Genomic DNA, 22391 nt, shown 5'->3' on the forward strand with positions numbered 1-22391 from the left:
ATCCAGTAGCTATTTATTTATTTATTTATTTATTTATTTAACTGATAATATTTTGTACTTTACCAGTTACTGACTTTGCTTGCATACTACAGATAACTTTGTATGTATTGGAATATGCTCATGTCTCTGAGTATGTATGCTCATGAATTTGTGTTTGCGTGCTCATTTTGCTTCAGCTTTGGATACGGCAGCAAATTGCAGGAAACGGTTATTTCTGGCTGGGTCTTACAGACATTGTTGAGGAAAACAACTGGAAATGGGTGGATGGGAGCATTCCCACTTTCACGTGAGTATGGGAGAGTGGGGCACAATCTAAAACATTTTGAGTTTTGCTAAATCATTTTTATAATGTTGGAGTAAGATTTCTTTGAGCAATAATTTCATGTGAAATCAACTTGTACATCCTACCTACAAATAAAAACACCTACTTTTAGTGGACAGTTCAGTCAAAAGCAGCATGAGTGCAGGTTTCAACAAATTCAGTACAATTCTACACTGCATGAGCCTGAGTTTTCAAACCTTAACACAAAATATATGCATGAAAATAAAATAAAGTACAACCCCAATTCCAGTGAAGTTGGGACGCTGTGTAAAACATAAATAAAAACAGAATATGATGATTTACAAATCCTTTTCAACCTATATTCAATTGAATACACTACAAAGACAAGATATTTAATGTTCAAACGGATAAACTTTATTGTTTTTTGCAAATATTCACTCATTTTGAATTTGATGCCTGCAACACGTTCCAAAGAAGTTGGGACAGGGACATGTTTACCACTGTGTTACATCACCTTTCCTTTTAACAACATTAAATAAGCGTTTGGGAACTGAGGACACTAATTGTTGAAGCTTTCTAGATGGAATTCTTTCCCATTCTTGCTTGATGTACAACTTCAGTTGCTCAACAGTCCGGGGTCTCCTTTGTCGTATTTTGCGCTTCATAATGCGCCACACATTTTCAACGGGACCCGCACTCTTTTACTACGAAGCCACGCTGTTGTAACACATGAAGAATGTGGCTTGGCATTGTCTTGCTGAAATAAGCAGGACGTCCCTGAAAAAGACGTTGCTTGGATGGCAGCATATGTTGCTCCAAAACCTGTATGTACCTTTCAGCATTAATGGTGCCTTCACAGATGTGCAAGTTGTGATGTGAACTCGTCAGACCACAGGACACTTTTCCACTTTGCGTCAGTCCATCTCAGATGAGCTCGGGCCCAGAGAAGCTGGCGGCGTTTCTGGGTGTTGTTGTTATATGGCTTTCGCTTTGCATGGCAGTTTTAACTTGCACTTGTAGATGGAGAGACGAACTGTGTTCACTGACAGTGGTTTTCTGAAGTGTTCCTGAGCCCATGTGGTTAATATCCGTTACAGAATGATGTCGGTTTTTAATGCAGTGCTGCCTGAGGGATCGATGGTCACGGGCATCCAATGTTGGTTTTCTGCCTTGCTGCTTACTTGCAGAGATTTCTCCAGATTCTCTGAATCTTTTGATGATTTTATGGACTGTTGAAATCCCTAAATTCCTTGCAATTGCACATTGAGAAACGTTCTTAAACTGTTGGACTATTTGCTCACGCAGTTCATCACAAAGTGGTGAACCTCACCCCATGCTTGCTTGTGAACGACTGAGCCTTTCAGTGATGCTCCCTTTATACCCAATCATGACACTCACCTGTTATCCAATTGTTTCCCAACTTCTTTGGAACGTGTTGCAGGCATCAAAGTCAAAATGAGTGAATATTTGCAAAAAACAATAAAGTTTATCCGTTTGAACATTAAATATCTTGTCTTTGTAGTATATTCAATTGAATATAGGTTGAAAAGGATTTTCAAATCATCGTATTCTGTTTTTATTTGTTTTACACAACGTCCCAACTTCACTGCAATTGGGGTTGTATGATTATGGAAATTTGATCATAGGGTAGGACAGCAAATTTATTTAAATACAGGTATGTTTGAATGGAACTGCATAAATTGAACTGTTTTGATAAAATTCAAACAAAACTGTTTTAGGCAAAAGTAGGTGGCCGTCTACAGCCTCCATAAGCCAAGGGCCCCATTACAAACATACCAGTTAGTTATAATGCACATGTTGATGTTAAATAACCTATTTCTAAATATGTAGGTTTTAAATTTGTGATTGCAGTCATTCTTTTCAGTCATTTCAATGCAACCCAGTCATCAAGTTTTTAAATGACTATTCTTTGTATTTTATGCAATGAAACAACTGCAAAAAGACTGTATAAACATGACAAGTGATAAAAAAAAACTGCTCTCCATAATGTAGATTGTGTGACTCTCTGGATGTTGGGAAGGAAATTCAAATAAAGTGATCCAGCTACAGCAGAGAAACGCAAAAACGGAGGAAATGTTTGTTACCACACTACCAAACATAACTTGCTGCATAGGCTGTATATAATGCTAGAATTAATGTTAGTATAGAAAGCTCCCGTGTTGGCATTATTAAATGAAAATAACCCATTACAAATAACTTATTCTTTCTTTCAGAATGTAATATTATATTACTTAGTACTTTTTTCAGGAAGTAATATCACTACTGATTACTACTTCTTACTTTACCAAATTATCTCACTATATTGTGGTGTTGTTTGTTTCAAACATTATTTCTTAGAACAAGCAAAACTATCTGCCATGATGGGAAGATAATTAAAAAAATAATCTAGAAATAAGTTAAATAGTATCTTATAAATCAGATATATTGACTAAATCTAAAATGATTTCGCTTGCCAAGAAATAATTTTCTGCAGTGTAGATGGAAATAATATAATTTTTTAAATGAAAAATATGCATCCAGGTGGCCTCATTTCTGACTTTTGCCTACAAACTCACAACCACTAAATTCAACCCTGAATCTAATACTTCAATTTTCATATGTTACACTAGGAAGTGGAAAACAGGCCAGCCTGATAATTGGAACCATGGGCACGAAGAAGGTGAGGATTGTGCAGGGTTGATCCATGAGGCCAACTGGAATGACTTCTTCTGTACAGATCGCATTGGATTCATTTGTGAACGTACAAATGAGAGTAAGTAATAATTGGATTGATGACCGATGATACTATAGGAAACCTATTTTGTTTACATTGTAGACAAACTCAATACATTCATTAAGTTTTACTCCTATAGACAAGCTCACTAAGTTCATCTGTTCCTTACAGGAATGGTTCCAGTTTTATAGCATCCATTGCTGAGCTAAGAGAAGAGTGGACATGACAATCAGGGAGATTACTCAAGTGGCCTCTGTCAAGTGACTTCCTTACAAAGCAAGGAGTGCATGGCTTTGCCAAAAAAACTTTTAAGGATACCTGATGGACAGGAACAACGACAACACAATCAACAATAATCAGCAATTTGGCAAGGCCACAAACTGTTTCAGAACCGGACATACAGATTTACAGTCAAGGTCATGTCTCAGTTTGTTTTTAAAAGTGGAATGGCTGTAATGTATTATAAGCACACACAGTTGTAAATACCCTTTATAAAATCTTTTTACTTGATATGGCATAAACAAAATCAATACCACAGTAATCCAGTGCAATACAATGAGCTTTGCAACTACTTTAATAGTAATTGTAGTGACCTACATTCACCTAATACCATAAGCTACACACAGTATGAAGCTGTTATTCAAATGATTGTAAACAGATTATTTTTCACATGAAAGTCAATAGGTTACTTTTTTGTGAAATGTTACTATTCTGGAATATCAGTGGTATGATTTATGATGAATGAATCTCTAAACTTCAGTTATATGCAGTAGCTACTTATAAAATAGATGTGCCTTCAAACATGCAGTATACATGTAGTCCTAAATGCTAGCCTGAAATAAAACATAGTTGGTATTTTCAGTCATTTTTTTATGTTAAAAATAATTATTTTGTTGAAAGTCAAAATGTAATAGCCTATATAGGCCTAATGGAATCTCAACACATTGTGCCTTGTGTGCAGAAGAACCTGCAGCCTATTTTCTGTTCTTTATTATGTTGATCAAGAATGTTGAATTTATTACAGACATCATGGGCTGAAAAGAATAACTGTCACTTCAGATGTGAATGTAGAGATTTTGCTCTATGATCAGACTTCCAGTAATATAAGTGTTATTCTCCACAGTGTAGAATGCATTAAAAATGTAGGTAATCAAACTGACATTCAGTAATAGCCTGACTGAAACGTACACCAAGAAACATGATTACATGCCATGTTGCTCTATTTCTGTTGTCACTGTTTGTAAACAATGCAATCCAAAACCTTCAGGGGGAAGAAAATTTTAGTTCTTGAGACATGCCATAAAGCTGGATGAAAACCAAACCAAATCAGTGTTCTTTTCTAACTAGGGAGCGTCCCATAGCCTGTTCAGGTCAGTTCAGTTCATTGTAATTTTATTTGTATAGTGCTTTATGCGGCGGCACGGTGGCGTGGTGGGTAGCGCTATCGCATCACAGTGAGGAGAGCCTGGGTTCGATTCCCCGGCCGGGTGGCCAGGGTCCTCTCTGTGTGGAGTTTGCATGTTCTCCCCGTGTCTGCGTGGGTTTCCTCCGGGTTCTCTGGTTTCCTCCCACAGTCCAAAGACATGCAGTCAGGCCAATTGGACATGCTGAATTGCCCCTAGGTGTGAATGTGTGAGTGACTGTCTGTGTCTGTCTGTCTGTCTGTCTGTCTGCCCTGCGATGGACTGGCGACCCGTCCAGGGTGTATCCTGCCTTCCGCCCGAAGACTGCTGGGATAGGCTCCAGCACCCCCCCGCGACTTCTAAGAAGCGGCTTAGAAAATGGATGGATGGATGGATGGATGGATAGTGCTTTATGCAACATATGCCACCACATATGGGCATTACATCTAATATGTGGGTGTAGTAAACATGCAGAAAAGATACATTAAAATGAACATATGGGTACTGAAAAAAGTAATCACGTTTAAACATGCTTAACTGTATAAAAGCAAAAAGTAAATATTTTACCAAATAAGATAAAGTTTGCCCTGTTTGATGGTGTATGGTGTGGTGACCAGTGATGAATCTTGACAAAGTCAAACCATAAATGTCAAAATATAAGAGGGGAAAAAACCCTACGGTAACACTAATTTCTACTAGCATCCTTATGGGATTCTAGTCATTTGTTAGCAGTAAGTTAATGGTTATTCAAACATATTCAGCATGCACTGTGATCACATTACAGTCAGGTCACTCAAACCACATGTGGAGGTAGTCAGGGGCAGATTCTGACCACATTTAATACAAATGTACACAGAACACGCTACAATTGAGTGAGTGGAAATGCATCTGCAGAGTGCTGACTGGCAGGGTGAGGGGATACGGAATAAAATGAAAGATAGAGGATACATGAGATTTATCCACATATGATCCAGACATGGAACACATGTTAATAAACAGGCTTTAAAAGATGTTACTTAAAGCCTGTGACAGACATATTAGCATCTATTTACCTTGTAGCAGTTTCACCTTGTCTCCGACACAGAGCAGCCATAGTGAGAGTTGTCTCCTGCTGTGGAAAATACAAGTGTATTCAAGTCCCTAATAACAGTGATATGTGCAAAAACAAAAACATTTGCTCTTCACTCCTATATTGTTCCCCTTGCTGACTGAGTTGGAGCCTTTAATATTACACTCAGTAGACTCCCTGCCCAACACACAGCAGACTGGGGTTTTTCCTGTTGAGACACAAACACTAACACTAATGTTACACTGATGAAATTCTTTGGTACGACTCCTCACGCTACGCTCACCGTTTAAACACCTAGAGTTAAAACCGTCTCCTAAGAATAAAGCAAATGCAACGTTTACGGACTCATATGCAGTTGTATGGACTGCCATGTCCGTATTCGTGTTTTCTGAAAGCCTGAATATTATTTAAAAGTAGCCAACACTAAGTTAGTTCGCTTCTGCTGCTGTAGCTCTGGTTGTTTGGTACAGAAGAGAGTATGTGACATTATCTATGAATGCAATGAAAACCAGTGTGGTTAGTTTCCTGATGGTAGTGATGTTAGTGCCGCAGAGTTCTGCACAGCGATGGCATTGATCAGTTTGATTAGTTTTGACTGAATTTGCACAGTAGTGACGTTAGTGATCAGGGGCACCGTAATGGGGTGCCCCTAACAGGGGCCCTTAAAAAGGAGGTATTTTTTGATTCAATTATTTATCTATTAATATTAACAGAGCAATTCGTTTAAAATGTATTCATAAAACTAACGGTTTCCTTTTCTTGATTTTGGGAAAAAGTAAACATTCAGGAAGCCTCTGTAGGCTCCCCCTTTTATTTACATGAAGTGGTTCAGTCCATCCTCAACCAGGCGCGGACGGTACCTGCTAGCAGTGAACTGTGAGGGAGGAGTACCGGTGGAGCGTCGTGTCAGTGTTTACATTTCACTCCTTTTAGCTGACATTTAATCGATGCAGGCAAACATTTGCCAAACTGCTCATAATAAAGTAGTTCTAGTTCTATTTAGAAATATTTCATGCTTGAATGTTTATTTGCATGGTGAAATAATATTAACTTGTATTTTTTTGTGCGATAGATATACACATGGCATCGCATTTGCAACTTTAGGTTAGTGAGTGCCCATTTTACAGCTTTTGATACATTGAGGGATTAGCATGCTAACATTAGCTCATTTTGAACCCTCAGGTATTTGTAATGGGGCCCAGTGTGAGATCTATTTATGGGGCACAAAATCCTTGGTAGTGCTGCTGTTAGTGATATTACTAGAGCCATTTAGCGGTGCCTGGCCGCTTCCTATTTCTCCCATTATATCAAAAACATGACTGCAGAATCCCAGACGGCATCTGCAAATGTACGGGGGCTGAATGGAAATAAACGGCTAAAAACGAAAAAGTTTAAATAGTTTCTAACCGCTTATCCAGGACCTCCTTTAAATTTAGTAGAAGGATGTATTTTACTAAAAAACAAACGTACCTATACCTGTATACACAAGTTTTTGGGCTGTAGGATGCTAGAATTACCGCTGATTAGTTACCATTACTGATAGTGAGTGCTGATCACTTAGCATTACTGCTACTCAGTGTTCATTGTTGGCAAGTGGAGCAGCTCATTTGTTTGAATGAAGCAGTGGTGATGTCACAAAGTCCTATAACTGGAGTTTACAAATAGTTAAAAATAGTTTAATTAAAAATGTGGTAATTAAAAATTTGTGCTTGCTGATGGTGCTGGGTAATCATTTTGTGTGGTGGGAAGTTTGAAGACCCAAATTTTGAAAACTAGAGGCTCATACTTATGATTTAGCACAAGGTAAGCAAGAGAGGGTGAATCCTCATCATCAAAGAAGAGGATGATGCTCTTCTTCCTAAGAGCAGCAGGAAGAAGCACTGACAGAAACGATGACTCAGAGGAATCCTTGGTCTGGTCAGCACTGGAGAGAGGAATTATTATTACAGATGGTACACGTTTATAAGTGAGATTAAACGGAGAAAACGGACAATACAGAAGACAGAGCCTTCTAGTGTTCTAATAGTGTTCCACACCTGATATAATGGCTACTGACTGTGTCAGACATACAGGATGTTAGAGAACATGGTAGGTAAAATAGGTTCATATAAGGGGTTGACAATGGAAAGCCACTTTTGTCTATGAGCCACAGTCTTGAGATAAGACATTCAATTTGAACTAGTAAAATGTTACTAGTACTGAGGAGACCGTGTACGCAAACATTCAATTCCCACTGACACGGATTTCTGAACAAGAAACTTCGTGAGAGAAGCTGCAATGAGCTGTACATCTATGGCTGTGAAGGTAGGCAAGTTTACAAGTGGCTGGCAGAAGCGGAGAGCTGTGATTGGCTGAAATCGAGCGGAGTGGAATCTGATTGGCTCCATCGCATTACTGCGGCGGACCGTCTCAGAAATGATTCATCCGTCCTTCGGATAGTGATGCACGACTCTGAGTTTTCTGGAGTCGACTCCGACTCACGACTACTGCTGCTGGAATCGGTGGAGCCAGCTCCTCGGCTCCACTTAACTTTAATCAACACAACGCCAGAGCCGCTGCAGATTTTTTTTGAAAAATAGACATGAAAAAATTAAGCGCTTTGTTTAAAGCTGGTAATTAAACAAACTCGTTGCTCAAACTCAAGACTATTTTCTGCCTTAGGCACCGAGTCAAAGAGTCGACTCCAAACATTTCGACTCTAGAGTCACTGGCCAGTAGTCGGTCCCGACTCCCAGACGTGTTGGAGTCGAAGAATCGATTCTTCTAGAATCGACTCCCCATCACTACCTTCAGAAAATATAGCTTGCACAGAGGGCAAAACGGACTGGATATGTGACTATCTTTATCCGAGATGAGTCACTGTCGTACGGATGTAAGAGTAAAGTGACTGGTCAAGACTGCTCCCCCCACCGCCCTTAAAAGGGTGGGACGACATCGTTTCGGTACAGCCGTGAACCTGTATGCGAGTCATGTGATTAAATCATATGATAGCTGGAAGAGCGCTTTCCCTTGTCCTCGTTACTGTCTTTTCTCTATCGGTTGTAAAAAAAATAGGTAGCTACCAGATTTAGGGATACAACGTCTTCTCGTGTCCTATGTTGCTAATAACGTAGATAGCTAGCGTTAGCTAATTTAGTGTGTTTCTGGTGACAGCCCTGCTCCGTTACCCTGATGCTAATGCACCGTCTTCTGCTGCTAAGGAGGGACTCCACTGTTTAGATTTGGCTGCACTTTTCTTTATTATGCATATTAATTTATTAACTAAGTGCTGACAGAAAGAGGGAAAAGAGAAGAGGACACAGCTCATACATATCTTCTTGCTGTTCTCGTTCACACCCCCGGCAATGCCTCTTTTCACGTCCAATCCTTTTGATCAAGATGTTGGTAAGTTGGATGAAAATAACGAAGCTAGCAAACATTGTTTTAGCATGCCAGCTAGCTGTCTGGCTAACCAGTGATGTTGGCGGCCGCCAGTTACATCGCTGCTGAGTTGCTTTGTCTGACATGTTGTGTTTCGGCGGTTTGTGAACAATAAAAACAACGACACGAACCATTTATTTGGGACTCCACGGCCTCGACGTAGTGAAAGTAGAAGGCTAGGCTAGGCTAAGTAGCGGTTGTTATTGTCACGGTAAACGTTGGCTAATCGTTCATGGTGTTGCAAATGAGGCGCTGTAGGTTAATTGGCAAAATGGTATTTTAAGCCAGGACAGAATGTTAGTCCCTGTGGTGAATAGTTGGTGAATATTCTCAATATCATGCACACAATTTAGTGCTTGGACTTGGCTGAGAAGCCACAGTGACACTGCAAATGTTGACCTGGACTCGACAGAAACTGAGCTAGCCGGCTAGCGTTAGCTCTGTTCTCAACAAAAGTGACCGGCTCCTTAAAGCTATAGGTTCACTTTTAACACAACATGGGCTATAACGAACTGTTTGAGACCTTCAGCGCAAGACCGTCACGAAATTTGCAATATGTATATACTTTATCTGTGTTATCAGCATATCTCAGATAACTAGGCAGCCAGAAAACGGGTATACAAGCAGTTTGTTAGCAGTGTCTAGTGTGTTTCAACAGTTAGCCGTTCAGCCAGGCAGCTGTATGGAATAGAGCATGTACTGAAATGAGTGTAACTCTTTGGTTACAATCTCTTTTTGTGCACTTCTTATTGCCATACAGTTCCTAGTTTAGTTCACCGTGTAACATGTGAAGGAGAACTCCACCTGTTTGTCAAAATCCCTGTATGATTAAATGGTTAAGATGTAAACAAAGTCGTTCAGAGCAGTTGAAATGGTCCTTTCTCGAGAAACTTGTAGCTAGAGTCAGATTTGTTTATGTTATTAGGAACGTCCACCTCCGTAGGCTCCTTACAGAAAGATATCACAGGACGCTTTTATGAATATGCATCCTGATGTCTGAGACATTGTTCAGCGGTAGAGTTGTGACAGAGTTTTGCTATATAACATACTCTAATCAAATTCCTTTCATTTATTCATGATGGAGGCATACATGAAACATGTTCTAAGGTAAAACAAGAAGAAAGAAAGAACTTTTATTTTCACATTTACCACTAGTTTACCATAATGAGCATGACACGTAGAGCTGAGAAGGTTCACTGGTGTTTTTGGATAATAAATAAAATGACTATGTTTGCGTTGCAGACGTCATGACCCCTGGTTCTGATCTCCACCGCTGTAAAGAAATAAATGTTGTTTGCTCTACAAATGAATCATTTCATGCCAGACCACTCTGAATGACTGTTTATATTTCAGTCACTAAATTATACAGACATTTTTAAAAATGAGTGGAAAACAAAAATTCTACCACATTTGTGTAATTCAGTCATTGAGCCATAAACAGTCATTCGGAGGGATTTGATGTGAAGTGGCTCGCTGTAGAGAAATTTAGTATACTGACTGATTTCTGAACAGTGGTGCTGAAAGGAAAGAAAGGTTTATAATGTTTACAACACATAGTCAAGTTTACTATCAAGAGCAATCAGTGAACCCACGTCTTCTGAGTTTGATGTGTAACAATGATAATAAAATAGTGGCAAATCTGAAAAAGTAGACCATACTTGTGTGTACCTCTCCGCCACAAATGGATTTAGGCCAAAACATTATGTCAAAACTCCTTAAAAAAATGTCTCGGACATCGGGCAACACATTTGTAGCCATTTTATGCGCAAACTTTGTGGGGTTTTTTTGTTTGTTTTGTTTTTTTTGTGTGCTTTTAGCTGCATTAGTGCTGCGGAGATCTGGTTCTTGTCACCGCCACTGTAAACAAATCTGTTTTGGTTAGTTTCTTTAGAATGGTTTATTTCACATCAAACCACCTGAATAAATTTACTTACATATCAGTGATTGAATTGTGCAGAAATTTGGAAAAGTCTATGGAATTGCCTGTTAAAGTGTCTGCTATCATTACACCTTTTAAATGTGAGAACAAAGTCTTTAGTTCCTACAGAGTTCTTTAGTATATCAGTAGTGGTGAAGGTCCAATAGACATGTTGTCATCTGTTATCTTGTTGGACCAATGGATTCCAGTTCCTGGAATCTCTCCATGTGATTGAGTTAATGATAGTTAATTGTGTTTGCATTATGGGTGCAAATGTAAGTGCATTATAGATTATTTCATATTGGTCATTAGTGATCATAATGTGGGTCATATGATCGTAATGTTTAGTGTTTGTAAAATAAATAATTGGCACGATGTCAATGGAAGCAAGTCCTGAACACCTTTCCAGAAATAAGACTGCTAATTGTGTACAAAGAAAACTGTACTACTGACAGAAGTGTTTATTAGATTGAATGTGTTTTAATATGTGCTTCCATAAATCAGTCGTAATGTACCATGTAATATTTTGTCAGAATAACGTGTTTAACAGTAGGCCTTTGTTTTGGTTTAATGTTGCTCTGCAGAGAAAGCGACGAGTGAGATGAACACAGCTGAAGACTGGGGCCTTATACTGGACATATGTGATAAGATTGGGCAGTCACGGACTGGGTTAGTTGAATCAATCACTTGTTTGTTGGTGCTTTTTATCAGTTTGTGAAGGTTGTCTGGTGAATAAAGACTGTAGGTGGATCCATCAGACAAGGTGATGGTTTGTCTGGTTTCTTCTTGTATTTTGTAGGCCTAAAGAATGCCTCCGCTCTATAATGAGGAGAGTCAACCACAAGGATCCCCATGTAGCCATGCAGGCACTGACAGTAAGTCTATTGATCCTTAAGTCTCTTAAGCTTAATGAGTGGGTTTGGGGCTTGCTAATGTCCGCCGATTTCAAATACATGTCTTTATTGACTGGACGGTTTAGTCTTAACACCTTGTCTTCATAGCAAATAACGGTAAAACCAGAAAACTTTATAATCAAGGAGACTCTCTACATAAGCTGTGTGAGTCAGAGAGTAATACGATGTAATGCCAAGCACCCTTCTTTTTTTTTTTGTTATTAATGGACATCTTTTCATTTTTGATGCATCATGCTGATGTCACATTAATGAGAAATAATAAATAATAATAAGAAATAAGGCTTGGAATGATGTGATGGTATATTGTTACAAATATTAGAAATTCTATATTGTTTCTGTTCAAAACCTTTTTACTTAATTAATTTTTTTTTTGTATTTTCCTGCATCTGTTGAGCACAGCATGAGGTTTCTGTTAAAATTGTTACAAAATCATAAAATATGTTGATAAAATATATCAAAAATTAAAAATCTCAAATGTATTAACATTGCAAAGAGGTAACATAGCCGTGATACTCGATCATTGTGCAGCTGAAGAGCTTTTAGCTGATAGCTAAATATTTTAATATATAGTTAATATTTTGGCTTAATAAACAGGCATAATGTTTCCAGTGTTCTTTTTACAGCGTGATTTGAACGCTCATTTGCTGTTAGGACAGGGCGTTGAGTGGTAATGGTTTTATTAGTCTGAATGTTGAACCACTGAACATATTTCCTGTCTTCCAGTTATTAGGTGCTTGTGTGTCAAACTGTGGGAAAATATTCCATTTGGAAGTGTGCTCCAGAGAGTTTGCCAGTGAAGTCAGCAATGTCTTAAACAAGGTATCTGAGCATGCTTATGAATTGATTCTGCCTCTTAGCCAAGACTGAGACTAATGTCTAATGATTGCTTGTCCAGGGACACCCGAAGGTCTGCGAGAAGCTGAAGGCCCTCATGGTAGAATGGGCTGAGGACTTCCGGAACGACCCCCAGCTCAGCCTCATCTCTGCTATGATCAAGAACCTGAGAGAGCAGGGCGTAACCTTCCCTGCTGTTGGTTCACAGGTCAGCAACATGTACTGATCTAGGCTGGGTTTCCTAAAACATCTTAGGACGAAGGTGACTGTTAAATGGTAGGCCGAGGATCACGTTGAGCACTGTCTCTAGCAGTTAGATGGTCTTTAAAATAAGGATACCTTGAAAATAAAATGCCTTGTTTAAGTAGGCTATATTAAACTTTTTTCTTTGGTTTGGTTTGTTTTGACAGGTGTGTACTCAGCTATTTTCCTCTGTTCAGTTAGTATCGTATATTATTTACATTTACATTTACGGCATTTGGCTGACGCTCTTATCCAGAGTGACTTACAATTTGATCATTTTACACAGGTAGGCCAAGGTGGTGTTAGGAGTCTTGCCCAAGGACTCTTATTGGTATAGTGTAGGGTGCTTGCCCTGGTGGGGGACTGAACCCCAGTCTACAGCGTAGAAGGCAGAGGTGTTAACCACTACACTCTATTATTAGAATCCAGAATTACCAGGATACATTAAGAATATGTAGGTTGCTGTTACTGATGGCACATGCTTTTACTGTACTATGCTTGTAATTCATGGATTCTGCAACTGCAGACCCAGGGGCCTCTGTGGGCTAGGGTCCTGAAGGGAGCCTGCGCAGACTTCAATACATATATTTATTCATTCATTATATAATTATTAGGTGTTATAATAATTATATTTTTCAGGGGATGTTTGTGCCCAGTGTTTATACACAGAATGTTGCATAGCTAATTTCTGACCTTTGTGCTGTTTTGCAGGCAGCAGAACAAGCTAAAGCAAGTCCTGCATTAGTGGCCAAAGACCCAGCAACATCCTCGAACAAGAAGGAGGAAGAAGACCTAGCCAAAGGTGTGTCTCTTATTCATTTCCATTTTAGAAGCCACTACAAAGTGTATATAAATGTGGAGGTTTTTTCTTCATCTTCTCCCTTGTGTGTGCAGCGATCGAGCTGTCGCTGAAGGAGCAGCGGCTGCAGCCGCAGACCTCTCTCTCCGGGCTCTATCCCAGCGCTAACAGCCTCCTCACTTCACACAAACCTGAGGGCCGAAAAGTTCGGGCCATCTATGATTTTGAGGCAGCAGAGGACAATGAACTCACTTTCAAATCTGGAGAAATCATTACCATTCTGGATGACAGGTTGCTCCTCATACATTACTAGAATGGAAAGGTTACCTGACTTTAGGATAGTGTAGTGCTTAGAAAACAATATTGTGACATAATATAACATGATTTAAATAATATATTGTCCTGTTGCCCATCCATTGATGAAGGGTGGTGTTGGGCAGGATAGGCAAAGCAGGCAAGATGAAATACACTGGTGTTGAATAAATATTAACCCTTTAAGGGCTTAATTTCATCTGCTCTTCCATTAATAACATGTTGTCCAAGTGCTGCTGCTGTTGTTTATTTGAAGCTAAGGAAGGTGAAGATTGTTATAAAACTGTGACGAAATGAACAAGAAAACAATGGAATAGGAATAAAAGTCAGTTTATCAGTTCATCAGTTGCATTTTATCAGATTTATTTGAGAGGCTTTTGCAGGGGAGCAGTACTGAGCTTGTTAGGTCCCTGTGGATGATGATGATGATGATGTTAATAATAATAATAATAATAATAAACAGCATGTCTGCCAAGCAGTGTAGTTTGTTAACAGTAAGCTATGATTACCAACGTAACCAATGATTATTTTATGAGCAGCACAATAGTTTTTGATAATTTGCCATGTTAACACAGAACTCTGTTGGTGTGTGTGCGTGTGCATGAGAACATTGTTATATACATATTTGAAGATGGTCTAAGTGGTCTGGCATATTGCCTGATGATGATTGCTTCTTTTCTGCAGTGACCCTAACTGGTGGAAGGGTGAAACATATCAAGGTGTGGGGCTCTTTCCATCAAACTTTGTGACGGCAGACCTGACGGCAGAGCCAGAGATGAGTGAGTAGTGTGGCTTCTCTTGTCTACTTTTACTTTTGCATTTGTTTTCTTGCACATTTTCCTAATAAAAAGTACTTTTTTTAGACTTTCGTGCAGTTTGATTAAAAGTTGCGAGAGGTCCTCAACAGCATCCACAACAGCATCTTTCCATTATAGCTCATCTCATCCTTATGCGCTCATAGAGCTCAAATATATTTGTGTTATTCTCCTGTCAGTGAAAACAGAGAAGAAGACGGTGCAGTTCAGTGAGGACATTAAGGTGGAGACTATTGAACCGGAGCCTGAGCCGGTCTACATAGATGAGGTGAGGGCTGTGGCATCTTGTTATTGGAAAACCTCTTCTGTACGTCTCCCATTCACATTGAAAAATGGAAAAAAAAAAAAAGCATAATGTTAAATCTAGATTTTCTACGTCAGCAGTTTTTTTTGTGTTATCAGTAGTTCATGTGGCTGTACATTGTGATGTCCTGTTGATGGGATGATATGTCAGCAGCTGCATTATACTCACTGAAATGGCCCTACAGCCATTAATAATAGCACTAATGGGCTGATTGTACGGGATAGTAATTTTGCTACACTATAATGTACAGGAAAAAATGGACCAGTTGTTACAAATGATCCAGAGTGCAGATCCAACAGACAACCAGTCAGATAGCTGTGAGTTGCTCCAGCTGGAAGGTGAGACACATGGCTAGTGCTCTATTCTTTGGGCTTTGAATGTTAAATATACAATCCTATTCATGCCATGTGGGTTTTTTTTTTTTTTTGTCCCTTTTCCCCCTCTATTCTAATTTTTTCCTTCAGGTGCCTGTAACCAAATGGGCCCACTCATTGATCAAAAGCTGGAAGACATCGACAGGTATCGAGCAGAAAAGGAGCTGTTTGGGTTGCTGGTGGACATCGCTAGCTTTGCGGTTATATATCAGCCTGCATTGATACAACATATATCAACGTTGATACATCAACACTCTTACAGTAGTTTGAAAACGAAAAAGTGAAAATAAGTCTACAGAGAACACACTTAAATAGGGGGTTTTCTGCAGATTTTATCGCACAGTTTCTGTTTATTCGTATATTAGGAGAAAATTTTATATAAATTGTTCCATATTTTTGCACAGGCCATATTTTATGTTATAGAGTTTTTCCAGTCGTTATATTCAGCAAATGAACAGTAAGTAGAGGATGTGTACTTATAAAATCAACCAGGGGTCCTGGAACGTCTGCACATGACTGTAAGAATTGTGATTGGTTAAGGTGCTCCCAAAACATAGTTGAAAAATTAGGGGAAAAAAAAGGAAAAGAAAACAATCATTGTAATAACCATTATAATGTATTGGAACAGTGTGGCTTTTTAAATGTTTATAAATACAGTGTCTGTTCTACTGCCTCTTTTACTGATTGATGTGTTTACGTTTTCAGAAAGCACTCAGAGCTATCTGAGCTTAATGTGAAGGTTATGGAGGCACTCTCGTTGTATGCCAAACTGATGAATGAAGACCCTGTGTACGCCATGTATGCCAAGCTGCAGAGCCAGCAGTACTACATGCAGCAGCCCAACGCCTCCCAGCAGGTGAGAGATGTGCAGTGGTTGAAGCATCACCTGAAACCAACATCAGTTTATAAGCCCAAAACCTTCTGAAAGGCTCAGTCCTTGTTGTGTTCGGTCCTTGTTATAGATGTGTTGATTGTATGTTTGTGTAACCAGGTGTATCCTGGCCAGGTGGCTGCAGGGCAGTATGCAATGCCTGGTCCAGGTGTGCAGGGCTACAACGTACCTGTGGAGCAGCTTCCTCCCATGAACCAGGTGGCCACTGCCATGTCAGGCCAGCCAGCACCCAGGTACTGAACACTCAACAGGAATGGGGTGTTAGAATGGTTTTTAAATAAATAACTGTATCTGTCAGGCCTGGGGGGAATAGTTTGTATCTATTAAGGCTGGGTAACAATCTTATAACAAGCAGATGATCTAAATGGAGAATTCCATCAAGCTTTTAACATTTTTGCATAATTTGTTGAGATGTAGAAGTCATTGAGTGGTTTGATGTGAAATGATGCATTTTAGAGAAACTTACCTGAGTGTAAGTTATGTGTCTTCTGAGTTTGTTTGTGATGTTGATAATGGTAAAATAGTGGTAAATCTGGGGAATTGTCATGTTTATTATTATGACATTAAACAGTTTGATTCTTAGCAAGCTTCTCTAAAACAGCACATTTTGCGTCCAACAATTTGAATTAGATTTTTTTACATTGTACCAATTGAATTATGGTCTTATTTGCTCTGAATCCCTTCTTATTTTTGCGTTGAGTCCCTTCTTATTTTGTGTTTCACTCAAACTTATGGAACTTTTAGCTCATCTTTTCCTCACCAACTAGCACATTTCTTTAACTGTCTCACTGTCTTGTGCTGTAGTAAGTGAATGGCTAAATGTAAAATATATTTTAATATATTGGATTGTGATAGGTGTAAGATCATTCGTGGTGAACAAAACTAAGCCCCTACCTACTGTTTTTCTTTTTGTTGTTGTTTTTTTTTTTCAAGCTTGTTTTTAATACTGTATTGAGGAGCACAAAGTTATTCACATAAAAAAAATAATCCGATGATGATCATCCAATTTTAATGTAATTATGATGTAATTGTAGTCTGTACTAAACTTTTAATATGTATGTTTGTCTTTTCCAGTGATGTTCATATGTATATGGGCCAGCCTCCAGTGTACAGCGCTGCTCCGGGCAGCATGCCACCTGCAGACGTGCAGGCTTACCAGAACACAGCCAGCGGGCCGACAGGCATGGCCCAAATACCCAGCTACAGTGCCCCCGTCACTCAGAGCCTAACCAACCCAACAGACACCCAACAGACCCCTTACCCGGAAAAAGCCCTGTTATAGGACCCATAGAGACTGCTCTCCCATCTCCTCTCATTCACACACTACGAACAAAGAGGCTGTTCATGCAAGCTGACACTAAAACAATATGACTAAAGGTCGCAGGTACAGACTGATCAACATTCAGTTATTCTATACATTCTTTTTAAAAAGTATCTCTTCTTTCTCAATAACGCATCCAGACACAAACACTAAATCTGACCATTTGTGAAAAGATGCCTAGTATTGACTACTGACTTATGTTGTGCAATTTGAGAAAAAAAATCTTTCTCTCGCTCAGAATAATATTCAGTCCACTGAAGCAGAAAAGTCAACCTAATCTCTGTCTGCCACATCTGTATTGGTTGATCATGGAAGACAGTAATTTCAGCATATTTCCATGTACATAGCAAACACACAAAACATTTAACTCAAAACGGATGAAGTAGAGATGTCTGAATAACACTGTTTTGTTTCTGATACTGATATTTAAACCAAGATTTTTCAGTTGATGCACTTTGAGATGAGCATCTAAAAATAACCCTGTCATCTTCAAACTGCTCAGACACTACTCAGCTACAGGAAGAAATACTAAACTAACAAAGTAACATTTCGGGGTAGATTTGTTGCCAGATTGGATCAGATTGTCTTTTTTTTTTTTTTTTTTCTCTCTGGTATCTCATCTAGCATTTTCTGCTAATATCCCTACCCATCATTACCAATATGCCATCTCTAAAGAGGAGCCAATGGGCACTTGCTTCAAACAATGGGCATTCTGTATTTTAATAAGTATGGTCACATGTGTCAGTTATTATCCATGGAAATCAACCTTATGTTGCAGCAGATTGAGATTATGTTGAAAAATGCTGTTCATTTAAGCCAGTGGTCATCAGTCCTGCTTCTGGACATCTTCCAACCTGTTACTGTCTTGTTCCATCCATAATGAGACACACGTGTTCCAGCTAATGATCTTTACGGATACTTGATTTCTGTGGTATCACAGGCTTGTCTAGCTTTTCATTGCTTAACATTGACGACTGTTACTTGCATGTGCATGTCACACAAAATCGAGTCTCTGAACTAGGCTCTATCCAAAACAAACCAGCTACAAAAAATGACAAAATCATATATATAGTATATTTCGCTTAAAAGCTATTACATTTTTCAAAGAAAATGCTTGAATAACTCCAAAGGGCTCAGTTACTCCCTATCAGCTGCTTTCGTTCATGTGTTTCCTTTTGGACACCTGAATCGTGAAGCACAGCTAGTCAGAATTGACAAAAGTCCTGACAGTTATAACCAGTTCAGTTTACTATACACATCTGATGCCCAGATTACGTGTGGGCGAAGCATCTAAGGCTGGGACTAGCGCCGTCTTAATAAGGGGCATAATGTTTATATATGGGTCGGAACAAAACTGTGCAGGAAAGTAGATGTACTGGAGAAAGGCAAGTGACCACCTCTCTAAGCTAACTGACCCTTCCAGTGGTGTCTTAATTCTCACTAAAGATTAGAACCTTGTTGAAGAAAGCTCATGAAGAGAGCATGCACATGTTGTACATACTTTTTCCCTTACTGTTAAGGAAGTCTCAGTAGTTGCAGGCATTCGTTGCTGCGGGGGTCTGTAGGGGGAGCGGTTTGTTTCCCTGTTCTCATTGCTGAGCTTAACCATGTATGTATGAGAGTTTGCATGTATGGGTGCATTCGGCCTTCATGTGACTTCTTTTTATCAGACAGCATGGTAACCATTCTGCCTCTCCCCCTGGACCGTGTAGCACAGAACCCCCATGGTCCCTGACAGAATGGTGCAGTCCATACAACAAATCCTCTCCCCGCAGTTCTGGCAGGGTGGTACAGCCCATCTTCCCAGTGTCTTGAAGCATTTCTTTATGACAGTGTTAAATCGATACCATTTTATTTAGTAGTGTTTGTAATTTATTTTGATTGTCGTTTTAAATGCACTGTACTTTAAAACGAGAAAAAAGGAAGATATTCTGCCTAAACGTAGATGTGTATTTATGAGAACTCACCTATGTTGTTAGCGCAGCTGCTGCTTCTGTTAAAAGGGCACATGGAAAAGGCAGGTAGTAAATATTACTCGATGATGTTATGCACTTTTGATTTACCCTTTTGACTCACCCTCTTAAATTTCAGCTCACCTTAACTCTCAAAACGTTTCAACTGTAGAAGAACTAAAGTGGCTAAACTGCACTTAACTGTAAACAATTAGACGCTAACGGCCAGTTTCTTGGATATGGGTTAAGTCTAGTCTTGGGACTAAATGGTGAATCCCCATTGAAAATTCTTTTTAGTTTAGTATTAGCTGTAATCTGGGTCTGGGAAACGAGCCTCAACAGTTTTAAGATGCATTCAAAGCGCACCTGAAAACCGGCCACATGGCATTTGTTTTTTCTTTGAATTTGTTTTGACTGCGCTGCCTTCAGAGTTGTGAGAGAGACTACATGCTAAGTTTCACTGAATTTTGTCATCTCGAGTGAAGGCTCAGGCTGGAGCTAAAGTCTTGTGAGCTCATTTGGATCAGTTGTGAACAAAGCTAGCTTCTGCTCTAAAGGTCACAGCGTCCCAGTTGTGGTCTTGGCCACTGTGTTGTTTTCCCTGCTCCCAACAAAGTTGATCCAGCTACACAGAGCCTAGTTTCCCCAAAGCATCTTAGATCATTTTACAGCTGCACTTTGATTTTTTTGTTAAAAGTGAAAGAAATGGCATTCTTGAGTCGAGGGGAAACGAAGCATGCTAAAATATGGTGTCTGTCAACATCATAATGAAAAATATATGACGACAGTAGTAGATAAATCACATTGTTGGAAGACATTCACAACTTTTGACCGAATTCTCTTTGGCCCAGTCCCATTTCTTCCTTTTAGCCCTACCCCTTGTTTTTGAGTGTCAGCCGCACCCTTTGGCACGGACTTACAAAGGGCAGTGGTTTAAATCTTGCCCAGTGAAATTGGATGATCCTAAAAGGAAAAAAAAAAGCCCAACATTGCTTCATTAACAGGCTACTAGGCTATTCTATAGGTGACCCGGCCCGACTGAAAGGATAGAAGGGAAAAGTTCATCAACCTCACTGCTGGGCTTTAGTTACATTTAGGGTAACATGCTTTCAAAGAGGTGGTATAAGACAATTATTTACTATCAACCACTCCTAATTAATTGGTGATACGAAGCTGAAGTCAGATATTCTTGTTTGAATTTTCCCGGTCCGCCTTAAGTGGTGCAGCAGTTGCATTGTGGTGCTTCAGGCGTCAAATACTGTTGGACTATTTAAGATGGAATGGGAAAATTAGCTAGCTAGCTACTGAGACATTAGCATACTTTTATAGATTTTTATTGAAAACAGCCATAATACATTGAAACGACATTAAACTAAGATCACACAATGGTTATAATTTTTAATGGAGAAAATTCTCACATCTGTGAGTTTCTTTGGTTGCTTGCGCAGCCATCTTGCCGTTTTTTCTTTTGTTCTCATAACAGTCCATTTAGAGTGTGCCTCTGAAAAACCTCCGTTCGGAGGGTCATGTAGCCTTAACACTTCACCCTACCCCTCAATCTCAACAAAAGTTGGGACACCCTAACCCTAGACGTGAACACGCAGAACAGAGGGCTAAGGGCTAAGTGGTAGGGGCAAGGGGTGAAATGGGATTTGGCCTTTGAATACTCTTTCAACACCCTCCCAGTCATCACATCCATCTGAGTCACAGCCAATGTTCCAAAGCGATGTTTCTCTGAATTTCCAAATTTTACGTAGTGTAGCTTCAACTGGTAGAAAGAGTTCAGTGTGTTGCTCGTTCTATCATTTAAGATTTACCTTTGTGCTAAGCTCAAAGAGAAGAGCAGAGAAAGCGCTACAGTGTGCAAGGCAGGAGGTGCTGTAGGACCAGGCCTGGGAAGCTGTGGTGCAGACAGAGCATGTTATTTGGGAAACGATTGAGAAGCCGTTGATCCTGGGACCATGAGCCAGTTCGAACGTGATCCTCCGTATTATTATTATTTTTTTTTTTTACACACAGAGGTGTGATCCTGACGTAAACTTTACTTACAGGGAGAAATGACTGTTTTTATGTTGAAAGGTTCTCAGTGTTTCAGTTCTGGTAAATGTACCCAGTTGTTTATGTACTATTTTAATCATCTGAATTATTAGTATTCACAATAAAACTAGGCCAAATGTACAGTGTACATTGTGTTGTGTTTTGGGGTTATTAATAGTAAACGTAAATAGAGAGGAAGTAAGTGAAATAAAATGAACATATCATTAAAGCTAATTTCAACCATTGCGGTGGTAAGTATGTGTTTATTACTTCTGCTGTACGTCACATTCTTGCAGGCATTTTCACACTTCATATTAATTTTAGGAGCAACGCAAAACTTTTCTATCTACCGTCTTACCAAACACATTACATCAGTGACAGTGACCGGTATAGCGATGACCTCTTATATAGAAAATAATGGGTAACACTTTATTTGAAGGCTACCTACATAAGGGCTTCATGATGCATTCATAAGCGCTGAATAATGCGTTTATGAAGCACTACTTGAACATTTATTAAGTGCTTATGTCGGTTCTCGCAACCTGACATAAGATGTTTTATGAAATAAATGACATTGTACTGACATAATATGAATAAACCTTGAACATATTTACAGCACTAAACATATTTAAAACCCTATACATAACTGTATGTCCGCATTCTTAAGACGACATTGTATTAATATCAGGTGAAATATGCCTGGAAACCACCCCCTCTTCCCTCCATGGCATAGATAAGATGATTGATGCAATTATGTATAATGTTTT

At 39.3% G+C, this 22391-nt stretch overlaps 1 protein-coding gene across 2 annotated transcripts in view; it reads left to right on the forward strand.

Moving 5' to 3' along the window:
* Nucleotides 1-20636, forward strand: part of colec12 (collectin sub-family member 12) — a 69447-nt gene extending 48811 nt beyond the window's left edge. The window contains exons 8-24 of one of the 2 annotated variants that reach the window (XM_017714184.2): nt 177-286; nt 2914-2979; nt 5317-5330; nt 8778-8873; nt 11412-11496; nt 11627-11702; nt 12465-12560; nt 12637-12783; nt 13530-13620; nt 13713-13908; nt 14614-14708; nt 14924-15012; nt 15299-15386; nt 15513-15567; nt 16128-16278; nt 16414-16547; nt 17389-20636. In XM_017714184.2, coding sequence (XP_017569673.2) covers nt 177-286; nt 2914-2979; nt 5317-5330; nt 8778-8873; nt 11412-11496; nt 11627-11702; nt 12465-12560; nt 12637-12783; nt 13530-13620; nt 13713-13908; nt 14614-14708; nt 14924-15012; nt 15299-15386; nt 15513-15567; nt 16128-16278; nt 16414-16547; nt 17389-17596 — 1797 coding nt within the window. In that variant the 3' untranslated portion in view covers nt 17597-20636. Of the gene's footprint in view, nt 1-176; nt 287-2913; nt 3057-3188; nt 4339-5316; nt 5331-8777; nt 8874-11411; nt 11497-11626; nt 11703-12464; nt 12561-12636; nt 12784-13529; nt 13621-13712; nt 13909-14613; nt 14709-14923; nt 15013-15298; nt 15387-15512; nt 15568-16127; nt 16279-16413; nt 16548-17388 lie in introns of those variants that run through there. The other variant, XM_017714182.2, reaches the window with a different exon arrangement.
* Nucleotides 20637-22391: the final 1755 nt, after the last annotated feature.

Source organism: Pygocentrus nattereri, chromosome 2, assembly GCF_015220715.1.
Source record: "Pygocentrus nattereri isolate fPygNat1 chromosome 2, fPygNat1.pri, whole genome shotgun sequence".
In the NCBI taxonomy this organism is placed as follows: domain Eukaryota; kingdom Metazoa; phylum Chordata; class Actinopteri; order Characiformes; family Serrasalmidae; genus Pygocentrus; species Pygocentrus nattereri.